General features: G+C 38.5%; 1 protein-coding gene across 2 annotated transcripts in view; it reads left to right on the plus strand.

The window, feature by feature from the left end:
• Positions 1 to 14152, plus strand: part of LOC124595404 (synaptotagmin-15-like) — a 233943-nt gene extending 219791 nt beyond the window's left edge. For both annotated transcript variants that reach the window (XM_047134133.1, XM_047134134.1), the window contains exons 8-9: positions 7367 to 7496; positions 13607 to 14152. In XM_047134133.1, coding sequence (XP_046990089.1) covers positions 7367 to 7496; positions 13607 to 13920 — 444 coding nt within the window. In that variant the 3' untranslated portion in view covers positions 13921 to 14152. The remainder of the gene's footprint in view (positions 1 to 7366; positions 7497 to 13606) is intronic.
• The last annotated feature ends 4394 nt before the right edge of the window (positions 14153 to 18546 follow it).

The raw sequence follows: 18546 nt of genomic DNA on the forward strand, positions 1-18546 counted from the left end.
ATGCCGTACCATCTCTAAACATGTCCTGGTTACAAGGTCCTTTGCAAACTTGCATGTAATTAGCAGAGATGTGTCATCAGCATACATGATCACTTTCTCATTTATACCTCTTGGCATGTCATTTACATATAGACCGAGCGAGGTGGTGCAGTGGTTCACACACTGGACTCGCATTCATTAGGACGACGGTTCAATCCCATGTCCGGCCATCCTGATTTAGATTTTCTGATTTCCCTAAATCGCTTCAGGCAAATGCCCGGATGGTTCCTTTCAAAGGGCACGGCTGACTTCCTTCCCCGTCCTTCCCCAATCTGATGAGACCGACGACCTTGCTGTTTGGTCTCTTCCCCCAAACAACCCAACAATTTACATATAGAATAAAAAGTATTGGTCATAATACCAAATCTTCCTTTCCACCACTTTTTTTCTTCTTTGAATGCTGATAGCACATTTTCCCATCTGTTGCCCTTTCTATATTTTATCCCTATGCATTGTTGCCTATTTTCAATAAATGTCTTGATAATATCGTTTGCTCTGCCTCTTATGTCATACTGGTTTAATTTTTGTAACAGGACTCTGTGACATACACAACCAGAAGCTTTTGACAGATTGAGGAATAAACTACAAACATGTTCCTATTTTTCCAATGCCCTGGTTACATAAGTAGTGAAATCTGCCACTGCTGTCTTTGTAGATCAACCTTTTCTGAAACCATGCTGTGTGCTGTTTAATATGTTAAGCTTTATATGAAATTTTTTATCCTATCCTTTGTGGCTAATTCTACAATTGTAGACAGTGCAGATATGATTGTAATAGGTCTGTAGTTTCTGTAGTTGCTGGGATTCCCTTTGTCTCCCCCTTTATATATGGGAATTACTTTTCTTTTCTTTGGGCAATTTGGAAATATTTCTTCGTGGAGTACTTGACTTATAAGCAGTGTGAGAGGCTTACTTATGTACAAAGAAATATGCCCAATTATTTGAAGAGACATACCATCCAATGCCTCTGAATTTTTCTCTTCTAAGACTTTAACCGTTTTTATTACTTCCGACTCATCTGTAGGTGATATATACAATCTGTTACCCTCTTGGACTGTTTTTGAATGTTTTGTTTTCTGACCAACCCATCCATTACATCTCTGTAGTACTGACTGAAAATAGCAGTGACTGATACAGTGTAACACAAAGTTTACACTCGCAATAATCATGAAGGGAGTAAATTGATGAAAAGTGGTGAATTAAACATACTAGTAACAAAAAATAGCTCATTTAGAAATAGGTCAAAGCTGATCTTGGAGTTTAACCCTTTCAGTGCTGTGGGCATCTACACACGTCCTGCAACACCATTCCCCAGGTGTTGTGAATGTGTATATGCATGTTGCTTGGGTTTTCCTACAGTGCTGTGCCCCATTGCATACTATCATTTGCAGAGAACCTCATTTAAATTTCTTGAATCATTTGTGAGATATGATGATGTTATGACCACATGGTTCACGATTTGCAAGGATGTGAAAGGGCGAGTCGCGCCAACAATATTTATCACAATGAAAGCCAGCATGTGATATCAACAGTGAAGGGGACAATACTTAAATTACTACTCATAAACTTTTATGTGGTTAGTTTTCCACAGACACTCAACTTAATTGAAAATGCAGAGGTAAGCATGTAGGATGTAAAACAAAGTATCTGGAGAACAAACTGAAATATCATTCTGCTCTCAATTTTAAATAAAATATCGACAGCTTATTTATCTTCCAGTCACTGCTACGTATGAGCTTAAATCAACAATATGCGAAGTTTACACAGCGTGTTTCTAGCTTTGCGAACTCTTTAAAAATTTCGTCCACTGTTTTACATAATTTGATGCAGCACAGTAAGTATTATGGACCAAAAAAAAAATATGCAGCTGCTTTACCAAGTTAAGATATCAGACTGTAATATGTGCAAAAATTAAATTTTTTAGACTAATAGTTTAGAAAAAAATCGGATGATAAGTGTTTTATATCAGCTGGAATGCTGTCTGTCAGCATAGGCATCAGCACTTTTTGTGAGGAGTATGACCATAACAAAAGCAGCCTCAGCACAGAATGCAAAGAGCTCGTCTGTAGCAGCTAAAAAGTTAAACAAATCAAAAATAGAAACAGATCAGTCAGAGAACCTAAAATGTTTAATTTAGTAGGTAGTCATAATGGGGTTGCAATAGAAATTCTAATAAATAGTCAACCAGGCTCATAAGTAACCGGTATTATTAAATAGGGTGCACTCTCCGTAAGTTTTAAGGTCTGTAAAAGAACAGTAATGCCTGACAGCAGTTGCATCATAAGTGGGGGTGCCAGCGAAGTTTATCACAATAAAAGCCAGCCAGCTTGTGATGAGGACAGTGAAGGGGACAATACCTTAATTATTACTCATAAACTTTTATGTTGTTAGCCTTCCACAGAGACATGACTTAACTAAATGTTTATGCATGAATTTTTGATTAACAGCTACAAACAGAAAGTTCCAGAAGATATGCAGAAGCATCTCAAATCCTACCTATGTAAATGTGAACAGCTATTTAAGGGAATACTTCACAAGATAAGCTTTACAAAGGAACATCACAGGGAAGCGGGAAATGTGTTAAGAACTCTTGAGGAAGATAGAGAATGGAACTGCCATGAAGAAAGCCAAAATCCTACTCCTAGCAAAAATGAAATCAAAACAAACCAGTGTCAAATTCAGGAGCAATATCAACTCAGGCAGCTAAATCAATGTCAACACTGGGAATAGCTCTGTCATCCCCAACAGCACCTTTGAAAGATACAGTTACAGTGACTACAGAAGTGAAAGCAGCAGCAAAATTTAAGGGCAGCTCTACAAGTAAGGAAGTAGTACTGACAACAAACACATCAGCAACCAGCAGAAACCAACAAACAAAACTTCTTACATCATATCTGGATGCCATCCTTTCTACTCCAGCAACAGAAGACCATGTTACACCTGAGAGCAGAGGTTCCACAGAAAACTCAAAAACAGCAGCACCAGAAAGTATTTATAGAATGCGTCTGAGGCCCAGAAGAAACATAGCAAACTTATCTTCAGAAACAGCAGCAGCGAACACCCAGAGAATGAGACTGTGACAATAAGAACCATAATACAGGATGATGACTTTTTATGGTGTCATGCTGGAATGAGGACAGATCCATGGAGTTGTAATTTTTGTCAGGGACAGTCTGTGATTCACAAAAGTTGATATAAGCCAATTTTGTTGTGAATTACACATCAATTGCATGGGTTGTTTGTGCCTTCAGTGGAAAAAATTGGGAACAGAATCAACTTGGCCATCATGTCTGCAGGTGAACTACTTGGCAAGCAGTTGCCAGTGAAAAATTATCACATCCACTGATGACAACTTGGCCATCATGTCTGCATGTGAACTACTTGGTGAGCAGTTGCCAGTGAAAAATTATCACATCCACTGATGACATAATAGTGGTAAAAAAATTCTCCAACTGTAAAACTGTGGATAATTACTGGCTATCAAGCTACCTTGTTAAGAAAACTCTTAATTTGATCTGTGAACCTTTGGCACACATTTTTAACAAATTTCTTCAGTTTGGAATTTTCTCTGAGTCATTAAAAATTTCAAGAGTTATGTCTTTAGTTTGGAATTTTCCTTAAGTCATTGAAAATTTTAAAAGTTATACCAGTTTTTAAAAAAGGAGACAAAAATCTGCCCACAGAATTATTGAACTGTCTCAATAGTACCTAGAATATCCAAAATATTTGAAACTGTTCTATACAATCAACTATATGATTATTTTGAAGGAAATAACCTCCCTTATGACAGCCAGTTTGGTTAAAGATGGAGAAAAAGTACCACTTCAGCAGTTCTTAACGCTGTAAACCAATAAGCACTGATTTTGAAAATAAGAATAATGCTTCACTTGTTCTTTGTGACCTAAGTAAAGCTTGAGAAGCTTGAATTTTATAGGGTACATAATACATCAATAAAATTAATAGCTTCATATTTGAGTAACAGAAAGCAGTATGCCACGGTGAGAAACGTTCTATGATGAAAATTGTTAATACTGGGATATTGCAGTTCTGCATCATTCTTTTTCATAATTGCAGTCAACAATTTGCTGCATCACGTTCCTCAAAAAGTGATTTGCCACAATGACACAATGATAATTACACCTCATCAGGACAGCTCAGTATTACAACAAATGTCACTGCAACCACTAGATGCTGTAGTGAAATGGTTCTCCTGTAACGAACTTCTGTGTAACCCTGACAGGACCCACCATCTTCTTTTAGGACTACCTAATAATACAGAAGATAGAGTGTTTAATATTTGAGGATTCCATATTGACCTGGGGAGAACATATCAGTTCTACCAGGTGATTATAATTAAACTGAAGGTGTAGTGCAGTATGGGCTGCATACATTGCAAGCTGGTGAAACATTGTACGCACTTTCATTAATCAGTGTACTCACAGAGTATGCTGAAAAAAATAGTGGTCCAGTTTCTACGCAAAGTGAAAAGATGGTGCTGTAAGCTATTGGTATGTGAAATGTTTCCTGCTCTGACAACAGTATGCTGTTTGTCACTCTGTGGTGCATGTTGATTTCTTTTGTGAAGTGACTGTTAGTGTAAAGTGTAATAAGGTTGAAGTTTTCTGTACAAAACACAATGGCTATTGAGAAGAAAAGACCATGCACTGCTGCTAAAGTTGTTTTATCAGAATGGGAGCAGTAGCAGAACTGCATTGTGGAAATATCACCAAAAGAAACAGCTGTGAAGAGACCCTATACCAATAGATGGACTAAAGGATATGACCAAGAAATTTGAAGAAACAGTTGAATTAGATGGTGCAGCAGGGAGAGGGAGGAACCATATTCCCACGGCAGTTGATGATGAAGTTGCTATAGCTTTTATTGACTGTGCAGCATATGCTTCAAATTCTGGAGCCAGTGCCATGAGAATTATCTCCCCCTTGACCACCAATTCAAAGATTTTATGATGCACAGGATTCAGAATGCGCATCATATGAAGCCCCAAGAAAGGCATGGATGGAAATGGATGACATGGGGATGGGGAGTATTCTTTGGACAGGTGAAGCACATTTTAGTCTGCATGGTGCCGTGAATACACAGAACATGGGATTCTACTAACCCTTGTAAGCCACATATTGTGCAGGAATATTCTTTGCACTCAGCTTATGTGACTTGCGGTGTGGTTTCACAAGCTCATTCATTCTTCGAGGAGGACCTGTTAGGTGTACAGTGACATCTGCAAATTATAAGGACCTCCTTGTGCAATATGTGATCCCAGCTTTGTGAGGATCATTTATTGCACAAGGAGGTCCTTTGCAGGAATGCAACTGTGTCCACACCATTATTCTCATGCAAGATGGGGCACACCACACACACCTGCCAGTGAAAGATTTGCTTTGTGAAACCTTCAGTAATGACTGCATCATCTCAAGGAAATTTTGAGATGTGTGGCCTTACAGATCCCCTGACCTAAATCCATGGGAAATCTGGTTGTGGATATATCTGATAGATCGTGTCTATTAGAGCTGTATCCAGACTCTTCATGATCTGAAGAAGTGTGCACAATGACATATTGGTCTGATTACACCAGATATGTTGTGAGCAGCTGTTGACCATGCTGTGTTACAGATGCAGGATGTTGCTGAGCAAGGAGACCATATTGAATGTTGTAGTTTGTGACCATATTCTAATAAACATGCCAGAACCACTGTTACTAAATGTTTGATCGTTCCTCCAGTTTTCCTGCACCTGAACCACATTCTCACTGCTTACAGTGCCATATTTTCACCTAGTGGTAGAAAGTGAAACAGCTATTTTTTAGCTTAATCGATGAGCACACCAAGTAATGAACATACCTATGATGTTTCAGTGTCTCATGATGTACACAGCACACACAATACAGCTACTCCAGAATATGTAAGATTGGCCTATTTTGTACTGTTACAGTCTCTCATTTCTCATGTGACAGCTGGAATGCGGGCACTCTACACATGTATGTGATGTATTGAAAATAACAAAAGTCATAAATGTGTAGGGCTGGTCAAAGAAATTTCGTCAATCTGTGTTTAGAAACCTTCATATACTTACTATTGTAAATCTGTACATATATGTCACTATACATTAAACTAAATGGAAACGAATTTCAAATAAGAGGAGATATACCCCAACACAACATGAGGACAAAAATTAAAATGGATACTCCAAGACATAGATTGGTAAAAGCAGCTTACTCCCCCATAGTCAGCTCCCTAAATTTTTTTAACGAATTATCACCCTCAGCATGATAGATCTTGACTGCAAATCCATTTTATAACATGAAAAGATTTTTTAGTGTATAGATTGCGAACATCTGTTAAAACTTAAAATTATGCTAAATGTCTGTAACTGTGTGTGCAATTAAATATATGAGAACTGTATTATGTATTACATCCTATTCTGTTGTACAGGTGTATATGGTCAATGGCAAATAAAGATGAATATTTAAAGTCAACTGTAAGACTATTTCTGAAACTGTTTAATTGTTTTGAAAATTGTCTTTTTTAGACTTTGCTATGTTATATGAACTATAAGACTGTACTATTACCTGGTTTATGTAAATGCTGAATGTCAATAAATCATAAAAGTATAAGGAACCTTATAATGCTTCTGTTGTCTGCAATCCCCTACTTATGAGAATGGCATCCATCTTGAAATCAATCCATATTATTCAAAATCTTTATTAGTGATTTAAGTAATTAATAAGTGGCATTGCCTAATCCAGAAAACAATAGAACAACAGAAATATATTATCAAAGTTCAGAATTTTGTAAGTATTGACGCAAAATAGGCAATCAAAATCATGAGTCTTCAAACTTTCAATTCCAGTTATATTAGAAATTAATTAGTTTCAAGTAATTCAAAATAGGTTTCTGGAAAGAGAAGAGTGTCTGCTTTTGAATGAGGGATAACAGTAGCTTGGAATGTATGAATTGGTTCAAAATGTTTTTCCATTACATACTGTGGTTGAAACTGCACTTAGCCATAACTTTTTATTAACTGAGCTTCTAGTGGAATTAACTGCATCTTTGGCATCAGGAAGTTCACTAGGATCACTTAACTTACTGACATTAATGTAAATAATGTTCTGGAACACTCATATGCATTTTATACGTTTTGTGTCTTTACTATAGAATAAAAAAATGAAGAAATTTTAGTAGAAAAGAAAACATATGGAGAAGTTTCCAAAATCTTAAGTTTCATAATCTCATATGAATGTATAGATTGATGCTGTTTATTTTGAGTATGTGTAGTGTTTGTGTCATTATCAAATTTGCTGTCCTCCTTTCCAGCAACAACGGAACCTTGGAAATGTGATGGTCTCCATGTCATACCAAAGCAGTGACCAGCAGCTTATAATTCATGTGAAGAAAGCAAAAAGCCTTTCAGGATCACACATTGTAAAAAATAATAAAGCGACAGGTAAAGTCTTTCTTGTAATGATATTTAATGGTAGGTGAGAGCCTAAACGTAAGATATAACTAGTCTATAGACAGTGAGTGATAGGAAGTTTTACTGGAATTAATGAATGTGTGGCATTTTTAAATAAGAAAAGCCATATCCTTTATTATGTATTGGAATAATCTATCTGTCATACCATTCAATAGTTGTAAATCAGAAGTCCTTCCATAAGCTTTAGTTAATACGAACAATTGTGTAATCTGTTTCTGTAGCTCATGTTGGTTACTGTGGAGAGCAACTTTGTACTAAGGAAAGATTTCGTAACATAAATTTGCAAATTTTTTTGTTTTGGTTCTTTATTTTACTTTCTAGCTTCCAAGCAATAAATTATGAGACTTTCGATATGTAACAGTTGTTCTAGACAAGGCTCTTCTTAACCCTCAAGCAGGCACACAGATTTTTGTAATATGAGTGGGCATGTGGTGTGCTTCGTACATGTGTGAAGAATAGTGGTCTTTATGTGACCAAAATCACTGTTTCATCGTAGTTTAATTAAACAACAATAAAATAAACATACATTATATGAGCTAAATCACTGTTTAATTAAACAATGATAAAATAAACTTTCATTGTATCACTCTGTTGCCGCATATGGTTGTTATCCCTAGTAATGACCCACTTGAAGCACTAAACAGTGCAGTTGCATCAGATCCAAGCCAAACGCTTACTCAATTACTAATTACCTTGTAGACAACTGCCTCACTGTGAGATTGTGCTGCCCGATTGGAATGTGGGGCATTTTCTTGCACAGAACATAAATTTTTTCTCACCTTTCTTGCTGTTTATTTTATATGATTCCTGCTCATTTGGACATATGACAACACAAGTTATCACTGTGTTAACTAAAACAATGAGGGAATGGGTATGGGTTTGCTATTTTAAAACAACAATGGAATGATAGAAGACAATGTTATTTGTGGTTGGCGCACTTTATACATAGGCCAGCGTGCTTGAGGGTGAAGAGGCTGATGGAAACATCATTGAGAACACAAGGGCTAAACTTAATATGATTGAATCCAGTAACCGTTCACCCCATTAGCTGAAAGGTCAGCGCATTGGAATGCCACGCACGGGGTCCCTGGTTTGATTCCCAGCTGGGGTGGGAGATTTTCTCCCTTCAGGGGCTGGGTGTTTTGCTGTCCTCGTCGTCATTTTACCCCCATTGTTGATGCACAAGTCGCCCAATGTGGCGTCACACTCAATAAGACTTGCATCTAGTAGCCTATTTCTTTTATTAATTAATTTTTTATCAGATAATACTAAAATTGAACCATTTCATCTCTGTACTGATGTTGCAATCTCACAGTAGAAGTCAGTCTGATTCTTATTTCCAAAAACTTTGTGGAAGTAAGATTTAACTTATGATCATTTATTAAAAAGATCACCTATTCTGAGAGAGGGTGAAGAATGATTAGAAGACTTGTGATGATTAATTCTTATAGCCACCAGAAAACATACTATGTGGAGTACAACCAATCAAAATAATCAAAATATCACCTGCTGTGTGTTAAATTGATGGATATGAGAGCATATAAAGATGGAAACAATCAAGCTAACTTTTCATCTTGTTATGGAATGTCAGAACTGCTACAGAAACTTTAGATACTGGTGAAAGTGATCTATATGTTTTAAAAGGAAAATAGAGGTCTGTTAATAGATAGTCCGGTGTGTGAAAACTGTATGTTTTTTTTCTTCATTTTTTCCTATCCCCCTGTCTTCACCATTAGTCTGGCTACATCATAGTGAGACACTAAAACACAATTTTTGTTGCTGAAACTAGGCCATTTATTTCATGGCTTTCCAAAGGCCACACCTTTTGCCCCAGTCCCAAATTCAACCATGCGGAACCAGTTAAAGACCTTCTCTTCTTCTCCCGGTCCCTACAGTGGAAACACTTTTTTGCCACCAACCCGACCAATCAGACTCAACAAAAGACCAACATTGAACCTTGCCTAACTCAGTTCCTCCTCCATCCAACCGTGATCCACCCCCACTGCCTCCAAACCACCCCTTGTTACCGTTCCAGAATTTCTTATCCTCGAACCTTGCCTCACCATCATTCCCCAAATCCCTCAACATGCATACTAACCTTACACCCGCAGAAAGAACCACAGTCCACCATCTAAAAACTGATCACGATCTTATAATCCTACCTGCAGACAAAGGCTCCACCACCGTTGTTTTGAACCGCAAGGATTACGTGGCAGAAGGACTCTGTCAGCTATCAGATACATCCACCTACAAACCATGCCACATTGATCCCATTCCAGCAATCCAGCTAGATCTCCAGTCACTATCCAAATCTTTAGGCCCATCCCAGAACCTCTCCCCAGAGTCCATCTCTCTACTTACCCCTACCACTCCCTGCACACCCACCTTCTACATGCTTCCTAAAGTCCATAAACCCAACCACACAGGATGCCCCATTGTGGCCGGTTACTGTGCCCCCACTGAGAGAATCTCTGCCTTCAACCTATTACCCAGAACCTATTCTCGTATATAAAAGATACCAACCATTTCCTCAACTGACTCTCCACAGTTCCTTACCGTTTACCGCACGGTGCCCTGCTCGCCACTATTGATGCCACCTCCCTGTACACTAACATTCCTAATGCCCATGGCCTTACTGCTATCGAGTGCTACCTTTCCAGATGCCCTATGAATTACAAACCAACAACCTCCTTCCTAGCCTCCATGACCAACTATATCCTCACCCACAATTATTTCTCCTTTGAAGGCATTACCTACAAACAAATCCATGGTACGGCTATGGGCACCCCCATGGCACCATCCTATGCTAACCTAATCATGGGCCATCTAGAGGAATCCTTCATAAAAACCCAGAATCCTAAACCCCTCACCTGGTTCAGATTCATTGATGACATCTTTGCTATCTGGATTGAAGGTGAGGACACCTTATTCACATTCCTCCAGGACCTCAACAACTTCTCCCCCATTTGCTTCACCTGGTCCTACTCAACCCAACAAGCCACCTTCCTAGATGTTGACCTCCACCTCAGAGATGGCTACATCAGTACCTCCATCCATATCAAACCTACTAATCACCAGCAGTACCTCCCAAGTCGACAGCTGCCACCCGTTTCATACCAAGAAGTCCCTTCCGTACAGCCTAGCTAGCCGTGGTCATCACATCTGCAGTGACGAGCAGTCCCTCTCTAAATATACTGAGGGTCTCACTGAAGCCTTTGCTGACCGTAATTATCCTCCCATCCTTGTACAAAAACAAATCTCCCGTGCCTTATCTTTCCAGTCTCCCACCACCTCCCAAAGTCCCACAGTCCGGCCACAGAGGAGCATTCCCCTCGTAACTCAGTACCATCCGGGACTGGAGCAACTGAATTAAATTCTCTGCCAGGGTTTTGATTACCTCTTGTCATGTCCTGAAATGAGAAATGTCTTACCCACTATCCTGCCCACCCCTCCTACCATGGCATACCGCCGTCCACTGAACCTACACAGTATACTCATCCATCTTTACACAACCCCTGCTCCCAACCCTTACCTCATGGCTCATAACCCTGTAATAGACCTAGATGCAAGACCTGTCCCATACATCCTCCTACCACCATCTACTCCAGACTGGTCACTAACGTTACCTATCACATCAAAGGCACACCATTTGCATGAAAAGTATATTGTCAGCACTTCACAACATGCTTTCACCCCTATATGCACTTATTGTTGAAGAGACATTCCCACTCTCCACACATACAAGCTCATTTTACGTATGTTAGTGTGATGTGGTGGCTGTGCTGGCTATTTGCTGATTTAACAAGATTGCCAGTCAATAAGAGTTCATTAGCCAGAAATGGGCGACTATTCCTCAATTATGACCAAACATATTCCTTGAGACTTAGTGTTTGAATTAAAAATTTTGACAGTTGGTATTGTTGCTGAATACAGTGCATTGGAAATACGTGCAAAAAGATGAGACGTAGTTATAAGTGGCACAAGAGGAGGTGGTGGCTGACCCCCTTCACCAAGTATTGGCTCAGTCTGGAACACTTCGCACTGACTGTCTTGTTTTTCAATTACCACTGCAACCTGGCAGTAGCTGTATCATAATTGCACATTAAGCTACATATTGGAAGTTGTGGTTGGAACATTGATTGTGGACTATGTCAGCATTTTCTCTCTCACATCTTCCCTCTCCACAATGGCCTAAAATACTCCCTTAACTCCACCATCATCCATGGTGAAAACATCTATCTTTTGTGTCACATAATAACTCATTTAGTCATATTGAATGTCAATAGGAAGAAAATGGGACAAAGTCAAGGGAGACGTCAACTAAGAACTTAGAATTGAGGTAAATCTTACTAGGAAGAAATGTAAAATCGGGGCATTTTTAGCATTTATCTTATGGATTTTTCACAGGGGCTACAAATTTATGGTGGAGAAATACAAAAAATTTAAAATGAGAGAATGTAAAATCGAAGTTCCACTGTATTGCCTCTAAACTTAATATGCCAAATTACCTTTTAGGGTGTGTTTTACCACTTAACAGTGAAATTGGGCAAAATATTGCATAATTTGACTCCTCTATATTCCCATCAAGTTCCATGAAGATTGTTTATTTACACCTGGGAATGTTCCATTGTAAGCAATCATCAATATAATGTGCATAAAAATGGAATCTATAATCCAGGCCGGCCAGTGTGGCTGAGCGTTTCTAGGCACTTCAGTCTGGAACCGCACGACCGGTACGGTCGCAGGTTCGAATTCTGCCTCGGGCATGGAAGTGTGTGGTGTCCTTAGGTTAGTTAGGTTTAAGTAGTTCTAAGTTCTAGGGGACTGATGACCTCAGATGTTAAGTCCCATAGCGCTCAGAGCCATTCTGTTTTTATAATCCAGCTTAGCACCTGAAAATACATTAATGTCAACAACACTGGAAAAAACTTGTAAATCAGGAGTATTCTTATTCTTCTAGGTGCAAGACTTTGCAGTCATCACTTCCTTATACAGGGACATTTTTGAGAAATATCTTGCTTGCATCATTTTGAAATTTAACGTTTCATTTTTAATGAAAGCTGAAAAAGTTAATAGAAAATGCATTCTGCCATATGCACATAAGTGGTGATGCTTCAGAGTCATATATAAGCTTAATGCTCCACAAGAAAAGCAATTGTTTAGAAATCCAAGACATGCTGCAATTTGTGGGATAAAAAAACTGTTCAGGACAGATTACTCTGAGCCACTAAAATGTAGTAAAATAACATTGTGATGCAATATGTACATTTCATAGATAAGTTTGTCTCCATTCTAATCCAATGAAATCTCTTGCAGAAACCAATATGATATTAAATGTCAGCAGTGTTCCTTGTTGTAGACACTAAATACCTGAGCTTTTAACAGTCCTCTTCCTTCCAACAGCTCATCCCTCTTGCCAGAGGAAGAAACCCTTGAAGTTCTCATGTCTTTTTGACCTTTTCTTTTGTTAGTTGTCAACTGTTGATTTGTTTGTTGAAGTTAAGTAAGCAAAATGCAGAACAAATGGTTAAGGATGCTTGATGTAACAGGTACTCTAATATAAAGAGAAATTTAACATAGAGAGAAATATATTACTCAGTTGGACCAGTTAAAAGACTGATGACTATGTAATAGGTGAAATGGTATGCTGAACCCTATCATCTCTTCCCAAAAAGCTGAACATGGGCTTTATATATTCATTTAACTTGGGGCATTGATGTATAATCTTGTGAATAGATGCTATGTGCTTTCTTCTCTCTCACTTTGTTGTCCAAGTCCTGACGGTGAACACTATTCTGAGCAACTGCGTTAAAACTACTTACCAAGTGGCTGACTATCACCAGATGGTGTATCTGGAAAATAGGAGATGATAGAACCAAACAAAAATAAAGTTAGACTTTATGTTACTTTTAAAATAAGAATAAAATAATTCATGAATTTATAATTTTATATTTTCCATGTTCCAGGTAACTATTCTCCAGTATTGTGTTTATGTAAATTACCTGTAAATGTTTTGTGTCATTTACCATATTAATTGAAACTTGGTCTAATATTACTACTTTGCTTGAATTTTGTTTCAGTGAAATGGAATACTTTTGTTAAAATCACTTGCTTCTGTGGTGATGAGAAGATCAAAACAAAAAAGTCACCTGTAATTCAGGATGAGCAAAATCCTGTGTACGACTACAGTTGTGCTCTCAAGCTACCATCAGAACATTCGGATGAATGCTATGTTGTTATATCTGTGATGATGAAAGGACTATTTAAGAAAGATATACCGATTGGGCGTCTGATACTGGGACCCTCTTTTTACTCAGGACATGCTGCAACCATATGGGGAAGGGTTATGCTTTACCATGAGTCCATAACACACTGGTTTCCCTTGTATTTATAGTGATAAAAATGCTTATAACTTTGTATTTACTTCTTGGATGATGCTTAAATGTTCATGTGCACATAGGATCTGTGTCATCAAATGGTTGCTGAGTGCATGTGACTTACATTCCTGCTATCACAATCAAGCAGTTACATATTTAAACAAAAAGAGAATGCAACTTTGTGACCTCCAGGTTTCTGTCTGTGGTACAGATGGTAAATGAAGTGTGAGAAAGTTTTGTTAAGCACAATAATGAGAAATTACTAAACTGTCATACCTCACCAGTGACCCCCAAAAGCATCGCTACAAATTCAGTTTCCTGATATTGATCTGTATATCTGTGAGAACTGCAGAACTTAAAAATGATTGGATATTAGTGTCAACACCTAGTGTGGAAGCAGAATGACCCAGTGCACTACCACATAATGCAATATGAAGGGGGGGGGTGGCAGGGGAGGGGGGGGGGAGTGAGTGAGTAGTGAGTGAGGGAGAGGGAGAGGGAGAGGGAGAGGGAGAGGGAGAGGGAGAGGGAGAGGGAGAGAGAGAGAGAGAGAGAGAGAGAGAGAGAGAGAGAGAGAGAGAGAGAGGGGCTGACAGAAGTGTATAAGACAGTTATGAGATTGCCTCTGTAGACATTCACTGTAAGAAGATATAACACAGATGAAGATATATTAGTACACAGCAAAATTTCACGGTTTTGGCAACATTTTAAATCTCCTTACAGATTTAGATTGTGCTGAGCTAGTACTACAAATGCAAAGTTGTCTTATCAGCTGAGCTTTGCAGACAAACTTCACAGCTAAGACCAGGGCTTTCACCTGCCATTACTTTATTCCTCCTGCTAGAAGCACCCTGTGAGCTGTGTCTAAGACACCCAGTGTTGCATTTTTTCTTTCAGGGCTGTTAGCTACACAATGTAATAGACACACATCCATAGAGTTTGGAAAGTAGGAAAGAAATGCTGTGAAAATTATGCTTGGAATGAGCTGTGAAATGCTGTGAAGTGTAGTTCAGCTGATAAGAGCACTGTGTAAGAAAGGCAAAGGTCCAAATTTGAGTTGTAGTCTAGTATATAGTTGTAATGAGTCAGGAATTTTTGTTAAAATTTAAATCCTGCTGCAGAATAAAAGACTCTTTCTCAGCAGCATTTTGGCACAATCATAAAATAAATCATGTATTTTAGGTTCTTGTTAGCAATCCAGTTCATTGGTTTCCTAAACAAAATCAGTGGGCCTTATGATGTCAAATGCGGGATATTGTTTGATAAATTGTGTTCATAAAAGTATCAGAACATTCCCCATGCAAGACTGAGATTTGTCAAAAGTATTTTATCCATCAGCAACCTTATACATGAAGAATGTTTCCATTTGATGTGTTTTGAGTATATTTTGCTCAGAATCTCAATGATTATTGTTTGTATTATGACTTCATAGCATAGCATAACCAGTATATTGAATGGGTCCTATGTGATATATCTGCAAGAAACTGTAAGAAACTGCATTCAATATTAGAAGTAATATACCAGCAAACAAAAAAGATCAGAGACATAATAAATCATGAATTACTGTCTTCTACAGCTACAGTCATGCTCTACAAACCATTGTGAAGTGCATAAAAGAAGAAATTTTCCATTCTACAATTTATTAGGGCTTCTTTCCCCATTCCATTTGCATGTGGCATGCAGGAAGAATGGTTGCCTAAATACTTCAGTGCACACTGCTTTGGGAAGAAGGATGTAAATCCACTTTCCACAGTTGAACACAGTACGCTTACATCCTTATGCTTGAAAGTTCGTGCATTTAACCCCAAATGAAGAAAAGAAACATGCCCACTTAAAGTATTCAAAATGGGCTGATAACCTGTTGCTCAAGAAAAGTTCTCAATATTCCCTGTTAGAGAGTTACACTATCTCATTTTATTCCTGTTTCTGTACTCACACACATTTTCTGAAAGAAGAGCGATGTATGAAGATTGCTTCAGATGTAATGTACCAGCTCTTTTTCTCAGAGGTTGTGTATCAGAATTTTTTTGGGGTAAAATGCTTTTTAAGTCATCCGATAAGGGTAACTGAGTGAAACGGGTTATGAAGTAATGTTTTTTGATAAATGTTTTTCAATGATAATGAATTTTGATGCCCCTAACAGTTCCTGTACGTTGTGTGTGCATACTCACTCAACAGAAGCTGCAACACCGACCTCTGCAGTTGACACTGTTAAACATCTTAACACCGAGTTTGCCAATTTGAGTCCTGGCAACTGAAATTTGTTTTACCACTTATAAGGTAGTGCAGAAAAAAAAACAAAAAACATAGAAAAATAATGTGAATACTGTACAGAATTAAAGTTCACAGAAACGGATTCCTTCCAAACTGTCATAATGTGATGGAAGTCTGACCTTGGTTCATATGCTGATGAGCCAAAACATTGCGACCACTGTCCTCCACAAGACTGAATGCCAACTGGTGACATTGTTGACACAGAACACAGTATGGGAAGTTTGTGAGTGCAGCAGAGATGAAAGGAGAATCATTCATTGACATAAGGAACTTTGATAAAGGACAGATTGTTGTGATCCAGCATCTGAGAACATGCATCTCAGAGAGCAAAGCTAGTTGGTTGTTCACATGCTACTGTTGTGAGAATCTATGGAAAGTGGTTGAAGAACAGTGAAACCATGATTAGGTGACAAGATGTGGACATCCAAGCCTCATCACAGAACATAGAGATCTCAGGGTTGCCCACTCTGTAACACAGATAAGCTGTGATCTATGGCAGATATCATGCTGGTGCAGTACAAGTGTTTTGAAACACACCTGAATGGTGGGAACAAGTTGGGCATTAGGGTCTGCAGCAATCACTCACTTTGTGTTCACATGTTGATCCAATGATACCACTGAGCAGAGGCCCATCGATATTGGACCATGAATCAATGGAAATATGTTGCCTGGTTGGATGAATATTTTGCCTGGATACACTGTCATCCAATTCACATCTACTCAAAACATACTTTGCACCATGAACACTGCCCTTTGAGGGCTGTAATATGCTACTGGGGGGACATTTTATTGTGCTTCCATGGGTCCTACAATAGTAATCAAACAAAGCCTGAGAGCTGCTGGCTACATGGGCATTTTTGTGGACCACCTGCATCCCTTCCTGTTTTCTCCAGTGGTAAAGGCATCTTCCAGCAGGATAACTGTCTAAGGATCACTTGTGGGATGCTACTTAGTGCCAGTTATGAATGCTCACAAATAGTGCCCCACAATTTACAGGGTCTGAATGACCAATGCATAGACTTCTGGTGCACATACCTCCAGAAACCCAGCAAGGACATGTCAAATTTGTGCAATGTAGAATCATTGCTGTTTACATTTGCAGTACTGTCCTGTCATTCATTTCTAATAGTTGCTCATTGAAGAATTAATATATTCCAAGTATCATGTTAGAATATGGGCACTAGTTACAGTTGGGTATGGTTACCCCTGATAGCATGTTTACTAGTAAATTATTTGTTTTGATGTAGCATCACAACCTTTCACAGCAAATAAAACAGACAAAAATTCACAATTCAGTTTTATGCTGTGGCTTCCACCTTTTTATCTACAGTTGATGAGCCTATGTGCAAGCATATGGGGTCTTTTAAAAAAAATCCAGAACATTTGTAATTCCATGCCAATTATGTTTGTTGTTGTTGTTGTTGTTGTTGTAGTCTTCAGTCCTGAGACTGGTTTGATGGCAGCTCTCCATGCTACTCTATCCTGTGCAAGCTGCTTCATCTCCCAGTATGTACTGCAGCCTACATCCTTCTGAATCTGCTTAGTGTATTCAGCTCTTGGTCTCCCTCTACGATTTTTACCCTCCACGCTGCCCTCCAATACTAAATTGGTGGTCCCTTGATGCCTCAGAACATGTCCTACCAACCAATCCCTTCTTCTAGTCAAGTTTTGTAACAAACTCCTCTTCTCCCCAATTCTATTCAATACCTCCTCATTAGTTATATGATCTACCCATCTAATCTTCAGCATTCTTCTGTAGCACTACATTTTGAAAGCTTCTATTCTCTTCTTGTCCAAACTATTTATCATCCGTGTTTCACTTTCATACATGGCTACACTCCATACAAATACTCTCAGAAACGACTTCCTGACACTTAAATCTATACTTGATGTTAACGAATTTCTCTTCTTCAGAACGCTTTCCTTGCCATTGCCAGTCTACATTTTATATCCTCTCTACTTCGACCATCATCAGTTATTTTGCTCCCCAAATAGCAAAACCCCTTTACTACTTTAAGTGCCTCATTCCATACTCTAATTCCCTTAGCATCACCTGAGTTAATCGACTACATTCTATTATCCTCATTTTGCTTTTGTTGATGTTCATCTTATATACTCCTTTCAAGACACTGTCCATTCCGTTAAACTGCTCTTCCAAGTCCTCTGCTGTCTCTGACCAATGATGTACAGGAGCATAACATGGTTGGTGTTGCTGCATGTGCCTGTGTTTAAAGTGTAACTGCCAGAAGTTTCATTGTTGTATGTCTGTTAGCTATTGTTCAGTGCTGTATTGAGTGGAATGCTGTGTTACACATTTTGTGAATTTTGAGATGGCAGAGTTAGAGGAGCATAGTGTCTGCATTAAATTT

The sequence above is a fragment of the Schistocerca americana genome, chromosome 2, assembly GCF_021461395.2.
Source record: "Schistocerca americana isolate TAMUIC-IGC-003095 chromosome 2, iqSchAmer2.1, whole genome shotgun sequence".
Classification (NCBI taxonomy): Eukaryota; Metazoa; Arthropoda; class Insecta; order Orthoptera; family Acrididae; genus Schistocerca; species Schistocerca americana.